The 17,708-nt window shown below is 35.4% G+C and overlaps 2 protein-coding genes across 3 annotated transcripts; both read left to right on the forward strand.

The window, feature by feature from the left end:
* Positions 1–3,578: 3,578 nt before the first annotated feature.
* Positions 3,579–13,955, forward strand: LOC114166615 (7-methylxanthosine synthase 1-like). Its single transcript, XM_085667688.1, has 5 exons — positions 3,579–3,764; positions 4,013–4,097; positions 4,259–4,669; positions 4,817–5,077; positions 13,509–13,955. The coding sequence occupies exons 2-5, from the start codon at positions 4,020–4,022 to the stop codon at positions 13,872–13,874; spliced, it is 1,116 nt and encodes a 371-aa protein (XP_085523814.1). The 5' UTR covers positions 3,579–3,764; positions 4,013–4,019; the 3' UTR covers positions 13,875–13,955.
* Positions 5,207–9,035, forward strand: LOC114165206 (uncharacterized). 2 transcript variants are annotated; one of them, XM_085667691.1, is made up of 5 exons: positions 5,207–5,880; positions 5,977–6,034; positions 7,402–8,043; positions 8,137–8,255; positions 8,445–9,035. In XM_085667691.1, exons 2-5 carry the CDS (start codon positions 6,002–6,004, stop codon positions 8,464–8,466), a joined length of 816 nt encoding a protein of 271 aa, XP_085523817.1. In that variant the 5' UTR covers positions 5,207–5,880; positions 5,977–6,001; the 3' UTR covers positions 8,467–9,035. The 2 variants fall into 2 exon arrangements, with proteins under 2 accessions (XP_085523817.1, XP_085523816.1); XM_085667690.1 differs by having other exon boundaries at positions 5,208–5,880; positions 5,974–6,034.
* Positions 13,956–17,708: the final 3,753 nt, after the last annotated feature.

Genomic DNA, 17,708 nt, shown 5'->3' on the forward strand with positions numbered 1-17,708 from the left:
TAAACAACTCCAGTTACCTTCTAGTAAACAGAACATATACCCTCTAGTTACCTTATTTAGCTTTAGATGTTGATCAATCAACAATATCATTTGAAAAAAAATTGTTGTCTAATAAGAAAGTAAAATAAAAACAGGTCCATATTAGTGCACTTTTGGATCAGCTCTGGCACCAATCCTAGCGTCGAAGAGAACCTTCAAACCTCTGGTTACGCATGCAATGAGAAGTGCCACCTATGACATATGACAAACCATACAATGAAATATCAAGCTTATGACAACATATATTTGAACTTGAAAGCCATGATTATTAACAGTAAGGAGCACAACATAGGAAAACACTTTTTATCAAATTTTTCGAGTCCAACCAAGCCATATTGGCCTGACAAACTTTTTTCTTCAGTGGATGAATCATATAATACCAATTTGGCATCTATTTAAGACTGTGGAAAGAGAGATAAGAAATGCTCCTTATGCAACTGACCGTTCGAGATGCCAACATCTGCTATTGTCGGAACAACATGTCAAATTAGGGATGAAAAATAAACTTTTTCATTTAACAAATAAATAAGAACCAAACTATATGGAAGGCACATGATAATAAAAATTGTGCACTTGAAAAAAATTATGACAACACAGATAGAAATACTTTATTTTTCTTTATTATGTTTGACTAAATACAACTTAATAGCATTGTTAACATGATTTTAGCTTGAGTTTCTTTAACAATAATCACTTTTTAAATTATGTAAGTTCACTTTCTTTCTTGACAGTATAGCTTGTTAATGTTCAACCAAAGCCTTTGTAACAAAGATATAAGCATAACCAAAAGTGATTTTTCTGTAATGAAAATGTGTTCTATAAAATATTGTCCAGTGCCCCTTTTAAAACAAAATAACTACATCATGTTAGTTGGTGCTCACGATTACCAAAGGATCTATTTCTCAGTTTCTTAATGATGCTTCGTAATTAGGAATGATACTACTTGCAACTCCCGTACTATAGTAGCTTGAGTAAACTCAAGGGCATGCTTTAGACTACCAAGTTGAAGTATTGAAATGAAACTTGAGACACGAAATCATATTGTTCTTACATCTTTGGTCTTGTCCCTGTCTGGAAGTCTCCTACCACAGAAGTACAAACATATTTTAAATCTTACATTGTTGCATCTTACTTGGTAAAACACTACTTCAACAACCTGATTTCGAATATTTGAAATATAATAAAGATTGAAATAAGTAAAGACTATATTTAATGGTTATAGGAAGAGTCATATCAACTTCATTAATTTTAAACTTTAAACATACAAAAATTAAGTAAAGCAACCAATATATATACCAAGTTCACATCAATAAGAAGCTTTTTTATGAAATTATTAGTGTCAATTTTGTGTACCTCAAAGTCACCAGAGAGCTCATATTCAAGGTGTTTGATGAGATCCTCTTGAAAGAGATTATGGTATGGTTCTTTGATTCAGTTGCCTAGCAGCTGAATCTACAAGCTGGAAACAAAAATGAGTAAACCCTTGTAAAAGGACATCTAGAAGAAGCAACTATAAAAGTAAAAAACAATATCTTTAAAATGGAAACTGAAACATATAGATCATACCTTTTACCAGGAAAGAGAAATATGAGTAAACCTCTTTAAAAGGACTTGCAGAAGAAGAATAAGAAAGATTTAGGAGCAATGAACAATGAAGAAAGAAGAAATCTGCTCGCAATGAATACAACAAAATCATAAAAAAGTAAGTTATTGTATTAAATGGTCTTAAATACTTTTTATGTTTTTCATGCTATTAAATGGTCTTAAATACTAATTTAAGTTATCAGAAAAGAACTTCAACCTAAATACATAGAAAAACCAAACCATTAAAAAGGAAAAAATACAACTTCCATTAACAGAAAACCCAACAACAGATCCTTCAAGTTTAACCTCGTAGACCCCCATGTGAGGAACACCATTGGAACACCATTAGGAGGATGGGTTGACTCACAAAACAAAAATGATTAAAATCAAAGTAAAAAAATGGAAAAATAATAAAAAAACAAACCTTTTAAAAATAAAACCTCTTAATAATGATTTTTCATCCTTCTGCTTGAGAACTTCGTTTTGGATCTTCAAAAATCTTCGATCTTCTTTTTAATAGAAGAAGAAAACACGAAAGAACATAGGAAAAAAATAAGAAATGTTAGAAAACTCTAGAACACAGGTACTAAGAAAAATTGAAAACATAATATTAAAATACATATTTGGTAAAACATACAAAACCAAGCACCAAACACCAACGTACGAAACTCAGAAAACACAAACGCGAAATTTAAAATGGTCTCAAAACAACTGAGATAGAGAATCCAACCAAAAACTCAAACACACAAACAAACAAAAAATGGCATACCTCAGGAAACTGGGGGAACGAAGAAGAAGAAGGAGTGCAGACAACCACCCAGCACTACTTTATTTGAAATGAAGATCATCCCATAAAACCCAAATACGAAATAACAACTTAAGATGACCAGAACAGAAAGCAAAGAAAGTTTTGATACATAAATGTCATACCTTGAAACTGAGGAAACCCAGAAGAAAGAACAACCGAAAACTAAAATCTTCCATGTAGTGAAAACTAAAGAATGGAAATGACATACCTTTACAAAGGTAGGAAATCTGGAGAAAGGAACCACGCAACAACACCCTTACAAAATAAAAATTTATAACAATCCAACTCTGACCAAACATTTATTAACGGATGGAACATCCATCAACTCAATGCATAGTATTCCCTCCACCCAACAATCCTAGAGGCGGGAAAAGCCAAATGACGAAAAGGAAGCTGGACATGAATTTTAACTCAAACAAAAAACGAAAAGGAAGCTGGGAAAGAAGGGTATAACGGTAAAATACTGATTCAAGTTTTTAAAACACGGAAAACTTCTTCAGGACACGGGTAATTGACCAAAAAACCTGTAAAATGGACAGGTGTCAATCGTTTAAGTTGGAGTATTTTGGATAATATCCAGAGGTCATTGTTTTCTTATATTTTAGATATAGTAAATTATGTAATCTGATTGTCTATTGTGAATAGAGATAAATAAAAATGAAAAATTATTCGGACCTAAATTAAAAAATATTTTTTTATATTATTTTTTTATTATTTTTGAGATAATTAAATATCTTCAAAACCACATCATCTTTCATCTTTATATATTTAGTTAAAAGTACCACATTTTCCAATAGACGTTACAAAATACTAATATCTTTCCTATAACATGATTGATTTCCGAATTTAAAATTTGATTTTCGTCGACCATATATTTTATTTTACAGTTTTTCATAATTTTTCAAAATAGACTTCTTAAAGTATATTTTATTTTAAAATACTTGTTTATTTTTTCAAATTACTCATCCTGTCGTGCGATTTAGTTTATAGCAAGGTAATTAAAATTGTTGATTAACGGGTGTAATGATGTATTTGATGAAAGCAGGGAAAAAGGCAAGGGGATCAAACCGATATTAACAGGTGTCTTCATGCATGGAACTCTACACCACACGTATATTATGATGAAACCACTTTCATTTCCCAGTCACCACATGTCTTTCTTATTGAGTCCACGCAACTCATATGGTCCTATACTGTCAAATTTTCCTTCCTTCCTCCTTTCATGTTGCCTACCTCCCATCGGCCACTTCTCAAGAACTAATTCCTTCCCTCACACCCCTATCTTTTACTACTCTCCTCTTCCACCATATTTTATCAGGGCATTATTTTCAAGATATGGGCTTTATATTCGGTGTACCATTTTTCTTATTTTAGACATGAGCTTTGATCTAGTATTTTTACGAACTTGTTCCTTGTTTCTCTTTTATATATATATTTTCCAAATAAGACATATTTTGCATGACATTTTTCAAAGAAAAAAACGACTCATACTCGTCCTGACAATCGAGTGCTCTGTGTCAATGTTGAACTTTCCATAGCCTAACATAATTCTTGGTGACTTTCATATTGTTGAGACTCCACTCATTAGATGATGGCAACAGAGAGAGTGCTTCACATGAAGGATGGTGAGGGAGAAACCAGCTATGCCAACAACTCCTTACGTCAGGTATCATCTCTTTTCTGCTGTCCAAAAAGTATCATCTGTACAACCTTTATATCATAAAATAGAAACACGGTTTTCCTTTTGTTTTATAAATTTCCTAAAAGGAAAAAACGAGTTTCCTATATATATATATAGGAAAGTAACCCAAGTTAAATTCGGTGCAGAGAAAAGTGGCAAGCATGGTGAAACCTATACTTGAAGATACTGTAAAACGGTTGATGTCAAACTTTAGTTCAGAAAGGTGTTGGAAAGTAGCAGATTTGGGATGCTCTTCGGGTCCAAATTCACTTTTATTTGTGTCAGACATGTTAAGTATCATGGATAAGGCTAGCTTCAGCTTAAACCAGGCTACGCCAAATGCATTGCAAATTTACATGAATGATCTATTTGGAAATGATTTCAACACCATCTTCAAGTTGATCCCTGACTTCTTCCAAAGAATCCATGAGGAAAAAAACGAAAACCATGTACGATGTTTTATTCATGCAACACCAGGAAGCTTCTATGGAAGGCTTTTTCCTGATGATTACATCCACTTCTTTCATTCCTCTTACAGTCTCCACTGGCTATCACAGGTCAGTTGTATCAAACCTAATTTAATATTATTACCATGCACATTTAACAGAATGAATATGTGTGCTAGTATTATATATTTATATAATTGAATGTAGCTTTACGAAAGTTAAATTGTTTTTGTTCAACTTTGACATGGTATCATGCAGGCACCAAAAAGCTCGACCAACACAAAGGAACCACTCAACAAGGGAAATTTTTATATAACAAGTACAAGCTCTCTTTCTGTCCGTGAAGCATACTTCAATCAGTTTGAAAAGAATTTCAAACTTTTTCTAAAATCACGTTCAGAGGAACTAAAGTCAGATGGTATTATGTTACTTACATTCATTGGTAGAGATGAAACTCGGAAAATTCGTAATCCAGCTCCAGAGTTAATTGGAATGGTACTCAATGACATGGTCCAAGAGGTAAGCGATGAGGTCTGATAGATGATTATCCAAAAGTGAACCAATTCATCAAAATAGCATTTGTATTAGGAAAACGATAGAATGACACCCCGTTTCTACCACTTTCGTTACCACCTTACGTGGCAACAGAAATGACTTTTTTTTTTTTTTTTTTTAATTGAAAAATGAAATAGTCAGAATGGAAGGTGAATATCTCCCACACGCGCGTGTGCTCACGGAGTTCTCCAAATTTCTCCAACCCCGCGCATCTGGAACCCTCTTTTTTCAAAACTCGCTCCACCGCACCGCTCCACCTCTCTACCTGTTCTCCATTTCTCCAAAGCGCCGTCAAACTCCCAGCGAGAAACCCTAACCCTCTCGCTCTCGCTCTCCCTCTCCCTCTCCCGCTCCCGCTCCCGCTCCGTCTCCGTCTCACAGCAGCGCAAACAGTTTTCTTTTTTGAAAACGACTATCGTGCACCGCCCCACCGCTCCATTTCCCTTCCCCGCACAACACAGACACGAATCCGGCATCCCACAACCATCCCTCAACACAGCCACACACCTCCGGTGGACGTGATCCCGCCACCGCTCCCGTCCCTAACCCTTGTCGCAGCACAGACAGGGCTGCTCCACCACTTCAAAGCCGTTACCGTTCCACAAATACCCTCCCGTACCCGAACCCCGTTCCGGCGTCATTGTCGAAAACCCAAAACCCCTTTGTTGGAGAAACCGTAACCCTAGAAACCGCAGGTTTGTTCTTCGTTGGTCAATCCCGGAACCCCTGGAACAGTCCGAATTTCCCAATTTCAACGTTCTGCATTGGTGAGGCTCATTTTGTTTAATCGCGAAATATTGTTTGGTTGTGGTGTTTGTTGTTTATTAATTGCAATTCGTTATATAAACTTCTTACCCCAGTAGGAGATTTTGGAGATTTTGGCTACCTATGGCAGAAGAAGAAGAGGGTGTATCAAGGAAGGTAAATTTTTAAGATTATTGGATTTATGTTGTGCATTTACATTTATATTTTTCATATTCATTTAAGCATTATAAGTGTGAGATGAAAAAAAAGATGTCAACTCTGCAAGTGGGTGATCTTTTGGAGACAAAATTTAAATTCAATTTGGCTTTGTACAAAATCCCAATTCAATTTTGGTTTGTAGAAAATCCCAAATCTTCAAAAGATTCCAATTGAATTTGGCTTGGTAGAAAATCCGAATTCAATTTTGCTTTGTAGAAAATCCCAAATCTTTATGGTATTGGTGTGCATTGTTGGGGTCGAACCTTTTAGTTAGAGGTACAATTTTGTGTTGTTACGTAATTCCAAAGCCTGGCAATTATGATTTGTGGATAACGTGTTTGGTGGGTTACAACATAATTGGTCTTCGGTTCGTGGATAAATAGAAAATTATTGTTGCATGCTAGTTTTTCACTAAATGAACTTAGAACTTGTTTACAAGAAGTAGGGTGGGGTGTGGTTTTGGTGTGCCCAGTTGGGGTCCCACCTTTTTGTAAGTGGGATAAGTGTGTTTTTTATATAGTTCCATAATTTGCGAATTGTAATTTGTGCAGAAGTTGTTTGGTGGGTTACATATTGATTTGTCTTTCGTTGCAATTTAATTTTAATATTGTTGCAGCCTACTATTGTAGTTCAAAAATTTTCGAAATATAGTTGGTGCAAAACCTCTTTGGTGGGTAACATCTTGATTGGTCCTTGGTTGCAATGTCAGTTTTAAATTGTTGTATGGTAGTGTTTCCCCAAATGAAGTTAAACCTGATTTAGAAGAAGTGAGATGGGGTCTGGTCTTGGTGTGCATTGTTGCGGTCCAACCATTTTGCAAGGGGTACAATTTTTTGTTGTTTTGCAAATCCAATGTGTGAAGGTTAATTTGTGCATAATATGTGTCGTGGGTTACACCTTAATTGTTGTTGGGTTGGAAGATAAACTTTAAAATGTCGGACAGTTTGTTTTCCCCAAATGAAGTAACACCCTCTTTTAAAGAAATGGGATTGGGTCTGGTATTTTACCAAGGGATAAAATTGTGTACAAACTGTGCACAAACTGTTGTTTGGGTTATACCTTAATTGTTCTTTGGTTGCAAGGTAAGTTCGAAAATGTGTGAGCTTCATATATCCAAAAACTATTTGGTGGGTTACATCATGATTGCGATTGGGTTGCAAGATAAGTTTAAAAAAGTTGCAGGTCACTACTTTTCTTGAGGGGGAAGAGAAGTCGTAAGGAGAAGTTGTGAACTATTCATTTACCATTTTTGCTGTTGTAGTTGATTAAGTTCATTTATTGATTTTTTCTGACATGTTTTTTTAACAATTACATTTCTTTTTTAGGTAGTGGTTCGTAACCGTTGTAAAACGGACTACATTGTAAAGGTTAATGGATTATTGAGATCAAGCCATCGCTCTCGAATTGGACGCACTCCATTTAGGTGGTGTGTTGACATGGTGAAACCGTTGGATATCAATGGAGTTTTGCTGAAACACACACTTAGTCGGTGGGTCCCTGAACATGAAAGCATATGTATCAGGCAACATTTGGTACGGTTGTCTGTTTTAGATGTTTGTGTTTGTTTGGGTCTGAATGCTGTTGGGGTTGATGTTGAATTCAATAGTGTTGTGTGCGGGGTCATAAAATCATTATTTGAACATGAACCAATAACAATAGATGACATTGTTAATAGGATATACTTTTATTTACAGAGTGGCGATGACAATGACATTGACAATGTAGACAATGTTTGTCGTTTGTACTTGTTGTTGTGTTTTGCTCTTTTGTATTTCCCTAGGACTTCTAGAACTGTCACAAACATGCCATTTAGATTGTTGGATAACCTTGACAACTTGAATCAATACAACTGGTCAAGGTCTGTCCATAGTTTTTTAGTTGAAGGTTTCAATCGTGCTTACCACACTTTAAGGGAAGATCAAAACACGTCAGCCATAACTGTAGCTGGGTCGGTGGCTATTTTTCAGGTATCTATTATTTAAGCCAATTCTGATTTTGTTTCCCTAATGTTAGTTAAGTTAAGTAAACGATTAATTAGTTCCTGCATATATTTTTTTCAGCTTTTGGTTTGTCGACTACTTAATGTGGGGTCTTACGAAGGTGACGTTACTTTCCCCAGAATTTTGAGTTGGCCGTCGTTGGTGATTAGGACTCACGGAATAAAATCCGCATTTGAAAGGTATTTGTATTGCATTTGTTTTATTTAAGTTGATTAAGTTCTATTGTGTGTAGCAATAAAGTTTAAAGGTTGGACATCATTATATTTTAGTTGATTAAGTTGTGTTGTGTTTAGCAATAAAGTTTAAAGGTTGGACATAGTTGTGTTGTGTTTAGCAATAAAGTTTAAAGGTTGGACATCATTATGCAGGTTGTTCTTGAATGGGAATTAAGTGAAGACGAAAAAAACATTGATGTTGTTCGTGAAGCCTTAAATGTAGCTGGACATGGCATCCCAAAAAAAGGAGTAGATGACATGTCCTTTACTAAATTTAAGCAATGGTGCAAAAGGAAGCTGAAAAGAAATTATAGGGTTGTTCAACAACTAAAAGATCAGCTTAGCAATATGGAAGAAGAGTACGCTCGTGGAGGTCAAGAAGCCGACCCATCTTCCTTTGAGGAACCCGAACCCTCTCCCTTTCATAAAGCTGATCGCTTTGATGTTGAGGAGCCCCAATGTCGTTCTTTTGACCACCCATCTTCCTCCCATCAACCTCAACCATCTTCATTTGAGCAAGGTCATTGGTGGACCCCACTTTGTTTCCCCCTTGGATGGCATACAATATTTTATTTCTTTCACGCAGTGCAAATATTAAGTCAACCCCAAACTTTGGTGGACCTTTTTGGAATTTATCATGCAACCCAGTGAAATGTAAGGTGTAACCCAGGATTGATTTTTTGGACAAATAACTTGTAGGATTTTTTGAATAAAATAATAATCCCTGGCCATTGGTGGACCCCACTTTGTTTCCCCCTTGGATGGCATACAATATTTTATTTCTTTCACGCACTGCAAATGTTAAGTCAACCCCAAACTTTGGTGGACCTTTTTGGAATTTACCATGCAACCCAGTGAAATATAAGGTGTAACCCAGGATTGATTTTTTGGTCAAATGACTTGTAGGATTTTTTGAATAAAATAATAATCCCTGGCCATTGGTGGACCCCACTTTGTTTCCCCCTTGGATGGCATACAATATTTTATTTCTTTCACGCAGTGCAAATATTAAGTCAACCCCAAACTTTGGTGGACCTTTTTGGAATTTACCATGCAACCCAGTGAAATATAAGCTGGAAACCAGGATTGATTTTTTGGACAAATAACTTGTAGGATTTTTTGAATAAAATAATAATCCCTGGCCATTGGTGGACCCCACTTTGTTTCCCCCTTGGATGGCATACAATATTTTATTTCTTTCACGCAGTGCAAATATTAAGTCAACCCCAAACTTTGGTGGACCTTTTTGGAATTTACCATGTAACCCAGTGAAATCTAAGCTGTAACCCAGGATTGATTTTTTGGACAAATCACTTGTAGGATTTTTTCAATAAAATAATAATCCCTGGCCATTGGTTGACCCCAGTTTGTTCCCCCCTTCGATGGCAGAAAATATTTTGTTCCTTTTACTCAGTGCATATGTTATAAGTGAACCCCAAACATTGGTGGACCTTTTTTGAATTTACCATGCAACCCAGTGAAATCTAAGGTGTAACCCAGGATTGATTTTTTGGACAAATGACTTGTAGGATTTTTTGAATAAAATAATTATCCGTGGGCATTGGTGGACCCCAGTTTGTTTTCCCCTTCGATGGCACACAATATTTAAATTCTTTTATGCAGTGCAAATGTTATAAGTGAACCCCAAACTGTGCTGGACCTTTTTGGAATTTATCATGCAACCCAGTGAAATATAAGCTGTAACCCAGGATTGACTTTTTGGACAAACACATTGTAACAGATTAACATACTTTTAGTGAGGCATCATTTGTCACACAATTCTATACTGAAATTAACACAAACAAATGAATTTGTCATTCAGTACCACCCTGTCATTACCAACAACAAAAAATATCATTTTGTAAACAACATTCTTCATATATAAGGTCATAAAAAACTTGTAATTCAAAATATTGGACACAATAATAATTCCAAACTATTTCTTCAACCTCCTTATCCCATAACTCGCAAAAGGAGTTCGAATAGAACGACTTTTGTAACGTGTGCGGGGTTGATGCTTCATTCGCGCATACATATTGCTTTCCTCCATTTCGTCACACATGTCATTGCTTTTATGAACTTCATCATCTTCCTCAACAGATTTGCCTCCCAAATCAAAACTCTGATCATGTGTCCAAGAAGCACAACCATTGGTGTCATAACATGGATCATACTCCTTAGGGCGTTGTTTCCTCCTCTCCTTCATCTTTGTTTTTAGAATATCAATTGATTGCTTAAGTTCCTCAATAACAGCTTCTTGTTCTAAAATTTGACGCATAAGCTCTTCCTTCTCTTCTAAAAAACACCCTCCTTCATTTCTCCTTTCAACCTTGCCAAATCCACACCCATATTCATGAAAACCTTCTTGGACAACTACATGTTTAAGCTCTTCTTCTGAAACGGCAACGTCATGCAAAACCTGCCATCATTAACAAAATAAACCAAAAAGCAAACCAATAATAAATCATTCAATAAATTGATTGAGTAATAAACACAATCAAAATATAAATTATAAACAGAGATCAAACTAACCGCTTTCTTCTTCAAACTACGACTAACAATGGAATCCCCAACTTTAACATCCATCCAATGCAATATTCGTGGAAATTGACTGCTAGGAGTTCCTCCCTTTCTCTTCCAAATCAACAAATGCTCAAAAGCCCATAGTTGTAACAAATTTTAAACAAAATTTGAACACCATTAGCGAATAATTCAAGATCATAATTAATAAAACAATCAATTAACGAATAATTTATTATACCTGTAACAAATAAACACAACCATCCACATGAAAGTATTTCGCATTTCCTTCGTCACTCAACAACAATGAAGCAGTACATAGACTCTCAACCAAGTACTCATACACAAGACTACCCCAATTATATTTTCCTAGACTTCCAAAGTCATCCACAATGTTGAACAATATCGGAAAAATTCTACCCCTGCGACTAGACAATAGAAACTCACATATTCCTATCAAAACATACAATCTACAAAAATCAACTACACTTAAATCTCCAAGATGTTGCATTAAGAATTCATAAACCATTTTGACATCAACGTTTTCATCATCAAACTGTTTCCTACACTGACTTTCAACAAAACCCTCAGCCAAATCAATTTTAGTTCCAACAACCCGTAACCCTAAACCTAAGCATACATCTAATAAAGAAAATCTAACAATTTCTTTATTAAGGAGAAAACCTCCTCTGCTCTCAACCCACACATTAACCAACTCATTTAGAAGATTTCTACTTATCTTCAGAGACTCTTTCAACTTCGGCATCCAAGCAAAGGGTGTTTGCTCTAGACAAATAATTTGTTCTTCTGTTAACATCTTATTCAAAGAACCAAGAAAATGCGTCCGACATGAATGTCTAAAATATATCTGCATCCACAAAAAATAAGAATACATCAACTCATTATTTAATACATATATTGAACAACCTTGTATGACAATTTCCAAACTCATACCTTCGTCTCAGTTGTACAACCATCGTCTTCACCGCCATCAGTCATGATTCCCAAATCAGATCTTCAGTTCACAAAAATCAATATAAATCAAATCATTCATAATGTATTCATAAACCATTTTCACATAAAAATTGCACACATGTATTCAAGTGCAATTATCAAATAACACAAACAAAAGTAGTTCTGCAATATTAACCAACTGTTAGATCAATCCACAAAACAGTAATATGCATGTAGCCCCAACAAATTGCTCTAATCATTGCACCGATTGCACAAAACAATTGCACATATAAATAGACACGAACACAAACTAAGCGTGCCAAAAACTAGTACTTCAAAAAAGATAAACATGGTAACTAAGTCGAAGAAATCAACACTAATTGTAGAACATAATTTTAACAAAACAAAACAGCACAAATTGCACCACAGAAACAATAACATGCCATGAACAATGTTGAAACACTATGGACCTTGGTCGTGGATCGTGCTCAGCCCGCTAGAGACTGCTGGCTCGTGCTCAGCCCGTCAGACACAGACGAAGGCTCGAAAATCCGTGATTGGGTTATGAAATTGGGGATTTGGGATTCTGCAGAGGGATTCCGGGATTGACCAAGGAAGAAGAAAGCTGCGGTTTCTAGGGTTAGGGTTTCTCCAACAAAGGGGTTTTGGGATTTCCACAATGACGCCGGAACGGGGTTTGGGTGCGGGAGGGTATTTGTGGAGCGGTACGGGATTTCAAGTGGTCGAGCAGCCCTGTCTGTGCTGCGACAAGGGTTATGGACGGCAGCGGTTGCGGGATGACGTCCACCAGAGGTGTGTGGCTGTGCGGGACGATGGTTGTGGGATGCCGGTTTCGTCTCTGTGTTGTGCGACGAAGGGAAATGGAGCGGTGGGGCGGTGCACGATAGTCGTTTTCAAAAAAGAAAACTGTTTGCGCTGCTGTGAGACGGAGACGGAGCGGGAGCGGGAGAGGGAGAGGGAGAGGGATTCGGGTTAGGGGTTTCTCGCTGGGAGGGGTTTTGGGGTTTCTGGACCTTTGGAGAAATGGAGAAGCGGTGGAGAGGTGGAGCAGCCGCGTGGAGCAGTGAAAGAGTTTTGAAAAAAGAAAAAAGAAATGCGCGGGGGTCTGGTGTTGGGGAAATTTGGAGAAGCCTGTGAGCACACGCGCGTGGTGTGGGAGATTCACGAACCCTTCTGCCAATTTCATTTTTCAATTAAAAAAAAAAAAAAAAGTAATTTCTGTTGCCACGTAAGGTGGTAACGAAAGTGGTAGAAATGGGGTGTTATTCTATCGTTTTCCTTTGTATTATTGTGTATGTGTGTCAGTCATTTGAAGCCAAGAATATCAAAAACCACTAACTGCACTTCATAATTATTTCCTTGCAGTTGTATTATTGTGTATGTGTCAGTCATTTCAAGCAAAGAATACCACAAACCACTAACTGCGTTTTATAATTACTTCCTTTTGTTTTCATATCGCACGTGAATTCCATAACATGTGTTCAATTTGAAAACTGTGATTTAGTACTAGGATTTACACTAAATTTTATAATAGTTTATTTATATGTTGTTTACCAGCTAGGTCGTATTATAATATTTTATCATTTATTTCGCATATTGTTTTGTATTGGATGTTACCCCTGTGGTGTATATTTTGTGCTTGCTAAAGCCAGAAATTTGAAAGGCTCTAGAAAGCTAGCATAGGAAAATAAGGTTGCTTTAATTTTTCTTTGTGATTTGTAGGGTGTACTTGAAGAGAAAAAATTAGACTTCTTTGATCTACCTATATATGGTCCCACTGCTGAAGAAGTTAGACAAGTGATCGAAGAAGAAGGATCTTTTGCCATTCAAACATTGAGGTCTTTCAACGTAGGTTGGGATGCAAATATTCACGAGGATGTCAGTGATTCTATACTAGATAGCAAAATGAAAGTAGAGTTCCTGACTAAGTACGTTAGAGCGATTTTCGAACCTCTTTTGTCAGTAGAGTTTGGGAAAGATACCATGGATGAATTGTTCACAAGATTTGCAAGGAAAGTTGCCCAACTCATTGAGTTTGAGACATTGGAGTATACTCATGTGGTAGTGTCCTTGGCCAAAGTTTCTTGAAGATATAAGTATGGCCAAATGTTTTGGATGGGTTATTTTCGATTCTTACTAATGTTTTTTGGTTAAGTATTCAACTCATTGTAACTTTCATTATGTTAGTTTAGTGGCCTTGTCACTTTAGATTCTCATCTGTTCGGTTCTTTAATATCTCTTTTGATTTCAATGGTTACTTAAAAATATAAGTTAAAAACTTTACTATTTTCCTTAAGAAAATAAGATCTTAAAAGTTTGATTTTTACATATTTTAAAACAATTTTTTTTTTTGAGAGATTACCTTCTATGCTTTAAATGATACCAGCCTTTACGAGAGATGGGTCTTCATGCCTTTTCTTCTTTTTTTTTCCTTTCAAGAGAGATGTTTCTCGTTCGTATAATTCTTACATTCTTTCATTTTACTTATGTGATTTGTGTATATGAAAACTAACTAAACAAAATATAATGTGCATTAAAATATGTTTTCTATCAGGTACCTCATAATTTCAATTAAGAATATGAACTTATTCGAGTCATGGTTGTACTATATTCAATTGATATACTCCTTTTTATGTACCACGAATTAGATTTCTTTATAATTAGGACTAGTGTCATCGTCTGTCTAGCATAAAAGAAACATAAAAGTGTGAACAGACAAAGTACTCTATCATAAAAGAAACATAAAAGTGTGACTAGAATAAAAATACTGGCATGGAAAAATGTATATCCAAAAAGTAAGTGTCACAATTTTTAATAATTAAGATCATGAAGGACCAAAAAAAAAAGCATTGAGTCATAACCTCTGCTTTTGTGATGTTGTGACGTGTATTGTGAAGTCATGTCATGTAAATGCAAATGAAGTTGGAATCACTCTACTTAGAATCATCTTTACTTTTGTGATGTTTATAAATAGAAGTCACTTCATGCAAATTAAAATTAACTGGAGATGATTTGTTATGCGCACATATGCATACCTAATTGGAAGTTACGACGTTAGCACGATTCATGCCCTACCTGAATGATAAGAGCAAACCTATACTTAAGTTATTAAAGGGATTAATTAGTTCCAGTGAGGGGAAAATGTGAAGAAGGGTTTAATCAGCTAAAATGTTTCCTAGCATCTCCACCTATATTGCATAAACCTAAGAAGAACAATCCCATACTCGTGCATCTCGTGATCACACAAGAAACCATCAATGTCGTGTTGGTACAGGAGCAAGAAGGCAAACAACATCTGATATATTTCACAAGTTGGGTCCCTCAAGATGCCAAAACTCAGTATCAGGTGGTCGAAAAGATGGCTTTGTGGCTAGTCAGTACGGGGAGAAGATTGCGGCCCTACTCCCAAAGGCATGAGATAGTGGTAAAAACTAACCTCCCTAAATGCAAAATCCTGAGGAAAATCCTGAGGAAATGGGATCTAGCAAAGTCAATGGTGGCCGATAACGCTGTCACTGACGCAATCAAATTAATATTACTTATCTATAACAACTTCAATATTGTTAAGAAAGTAACAAACAAAATAGAAAGGATAAAGTAAGCCAAAGTCGTCTCCCAACGAATACGAAATTGATTTCTAACAAATTAGCTCTTATAAAAACTATACAAAAGGGTTAAATAAATAAAATAAGAAATAAAGAAATATAGTTGGAAAAATATAAAATGATATAAAATAATAGAGAGAAAATATATTGATTCCACTGTTTTTTCAAAATAGATTCATCATTGGTTATCTAAAGATTATTGCTCAATTAATTATTGTTCTAAATTTGCAAATTAATCAAAGTAAATTTTCAATTAATTTTTAGTGTTCTCACTATTAATCAAAGTACATTCTCAATTAAAAGTAGAACTTTGTAGATTAGTCATAGTAAATTTAACCAAAATACATGCTCAATTAAATATTACTATGCCTAATCATGTATATTCTTTTACCTCTAAAATCAAGCAAAAAACAAATTAATCAAAGTACATTCTTGATTAATTCTAGTTAAAGTTTTCACATCTAATCAAAGTACATTCTAAATCATTGGCAAAAACTAATTCAATCACATGAAAGTTTCTAAATTTAATCAAAGTACATTCTCAATTAAAATTAAAAACACTTGAACTCATGTAATCAATATGCATATAGATTAAAACATATCACTAATTAGTTATGATGTAAAAATCATTACTTTTCACGTGATTCAAAGATAAAAGACATATATGAATTAAAACCTCAACAATAATAAAAAAAACAAAGAAATTATTTCATTCTAACATCAAATTCCATAATGAAAATACAATGGAATCAACCCAAGAAGTTTAACGCTCCATGGAATCAAAATAAAATAAAAATAGAAGAAAAGAGAGAATAGAGAGAGACAACGAAATTAGTCCCTCCCAAGGGTTCCTAAACTCTGAAGTGTCGATCTTCTCTTTTCTGCTTCCCCTTAATCTCTTTATATAGGACTTGGACTAGAGTTTTTCTGTTGCTAAAACCTCTGAAATATCTTTTAAAATAATGATAAAGATAAATATGATTTATCTTTATAGTGATTATGAAAATTTAAAAATATTTGGAGAATGTTTCTAATCTAAAAGCTTTAATTTTCAACACTGTAAGCTCTTGGTGTTTGCAATCTAAAATCAAAGGGAGGGAAGAAATTAAAAGTTTTCATTTTTGGAACTAAGTTTTGTGTTTTCAGTCAAAAAAGGAGGGAGAGAATATTTCTAATCTAAAAGCTTTAATTTTTAGTGTATTTTAGACCACATTTTTATGGATTAGCTCACACTTTTTACAAGCAACATTTATATAAATATTGCTTGAGATAGTTTTTAAGCCAAGCCTAAAAACATGTTGCCTTTACTATGTTTAAACCCCATTTTTATACTCGTTGTCTCATTTAGTGTTTTCTAAAGTAATTTTTGCTAACCAGCTTTGACCATTTAAGTGTCCATTAAAAGGCAAACACGTGGCAGTGTGCTTTCTCTCTCCTCCTTAGGGTTTCACTTTCACGTTCTTCTCCAACGAAGTTGTTGGCCATGGTGTTTTGTGTAGGTGTGTGAACAAAACTGGAAGCATTGCTTTTCTGCCTGTGGTGTAGATCTGATCCAGGCGAGCTCCAATCCATGTTTTTATTCATCGTTGGCCTTTTCCTAACGTGACTCACAAACTATTGTAGTTGCGTGATGCATCAATGGTAGTGTTGGTTTGCGATGGTGGTGCAGGTGCTGCACGAATCTCGCGCAGTTCTTGTTTGTATGGTTCGGCGAGTGCATGGTTCTAGTGTTATGTGCGTCGTGTTATGGTGAAAAGATGTTACGTACTACAACTTGTCGATCTATTTGTGATGGAGGCTTGTGACTCTACAATAGAGGCAACAATGGTGGTGCTTTAGGCATGATTTGCTCCGACGTGGCTGAGGCTGGTGGCACATGTTGTAGGTGTACAAGAATGGTGTTAGGGTTTTTAGTTTATGGGGGAGAAAAAAGATGATGACGTGGCAACATTTGGTTGGCTGAATTTTGAGTGCTTGGATGTCGTCACATGTCATGCTCTGATTGGTTAGTTTAATTAGTAAAGGATTACCACATGGCATGATCTAAGTGCATCTTTTTTTTTAGTGGAAAGAGGGGTGAAAATAGACATGTAGGGGGTGCAAAATAGGTTTTTGAATGGCCCATTGTTTAAAAGGGGGAGTGTATAAGTCATATAAGGGGTTCAAAAGTGATTTTTTTGGAACTTACTGATTTTAGCCTTATTTGAAGGTGTTTTGTAACTTTAATCAATTTATTTTCACATCAATGAACTTAATTTTGACTTCAACTACATCAACAAAGGTTAGAATGTCGAAGAATAATTTATGCAACTAAAAA

Source organism: Vigna unguiculata, chromosome 10, assembly GCF_037176805.1.
Source record: "Vigna unguiculata cultivar grain cowpea cultivar isolate G323 ecotype 2 chromosome 10, ASM3717680v1, whole genome shotgun sequence".
Lineage (NCBI taxonomy): Eukaryota > Viridiplantae > Streptophyta > Magnoliopsida > Fabales > Fabaceae > Vigna > Vigna unguiculata.

Bases quoted from the DNA above. Each gene is read 5' to 3' on its own strand.
- LOC114165206 (XM_085667691.1), top strand. From the start codon at position 6,002: ATGGCAGAAGAAGAAGAGGGTGTATCAAGGAAG. The intron at 8,044-8,136 runs GTATCTATTATT...TATTTTTTTCAG, and splicing joins GGTCGGTGGCTATTTTTCAG to CTTTTGGTTTGTCGACTACT. The intron at 8,256-8,444 runs GTATTTGTATTG...ATCATTATGCAG, and splicing joins ATAAAATCCGCATTTGAAAG to GTTGTTCTTGAATGGGAATT.
- LOC114166615 (XM_085667688.1), top strand. From the start codon at position 4,020: ATGATGGCAACAGAGAGAGTGCTTCACATGAAGGATGGTGAGGGAGAA. The intron at 4,670-4,816 runs GTCAGTTGTATC...GGTATCATGCAG, and splicing joins GTCTCCACTGGCTATCACAG to GCACCAAAAAGCTCGACCAA. The intron at 5,078-13,508 runs GTAAGCGATGAG...TGTGATTTGTAG, and splicing joins TCAATGACATGGTCCAAGAG to GGTGTACTTGAAGAGAAAAA.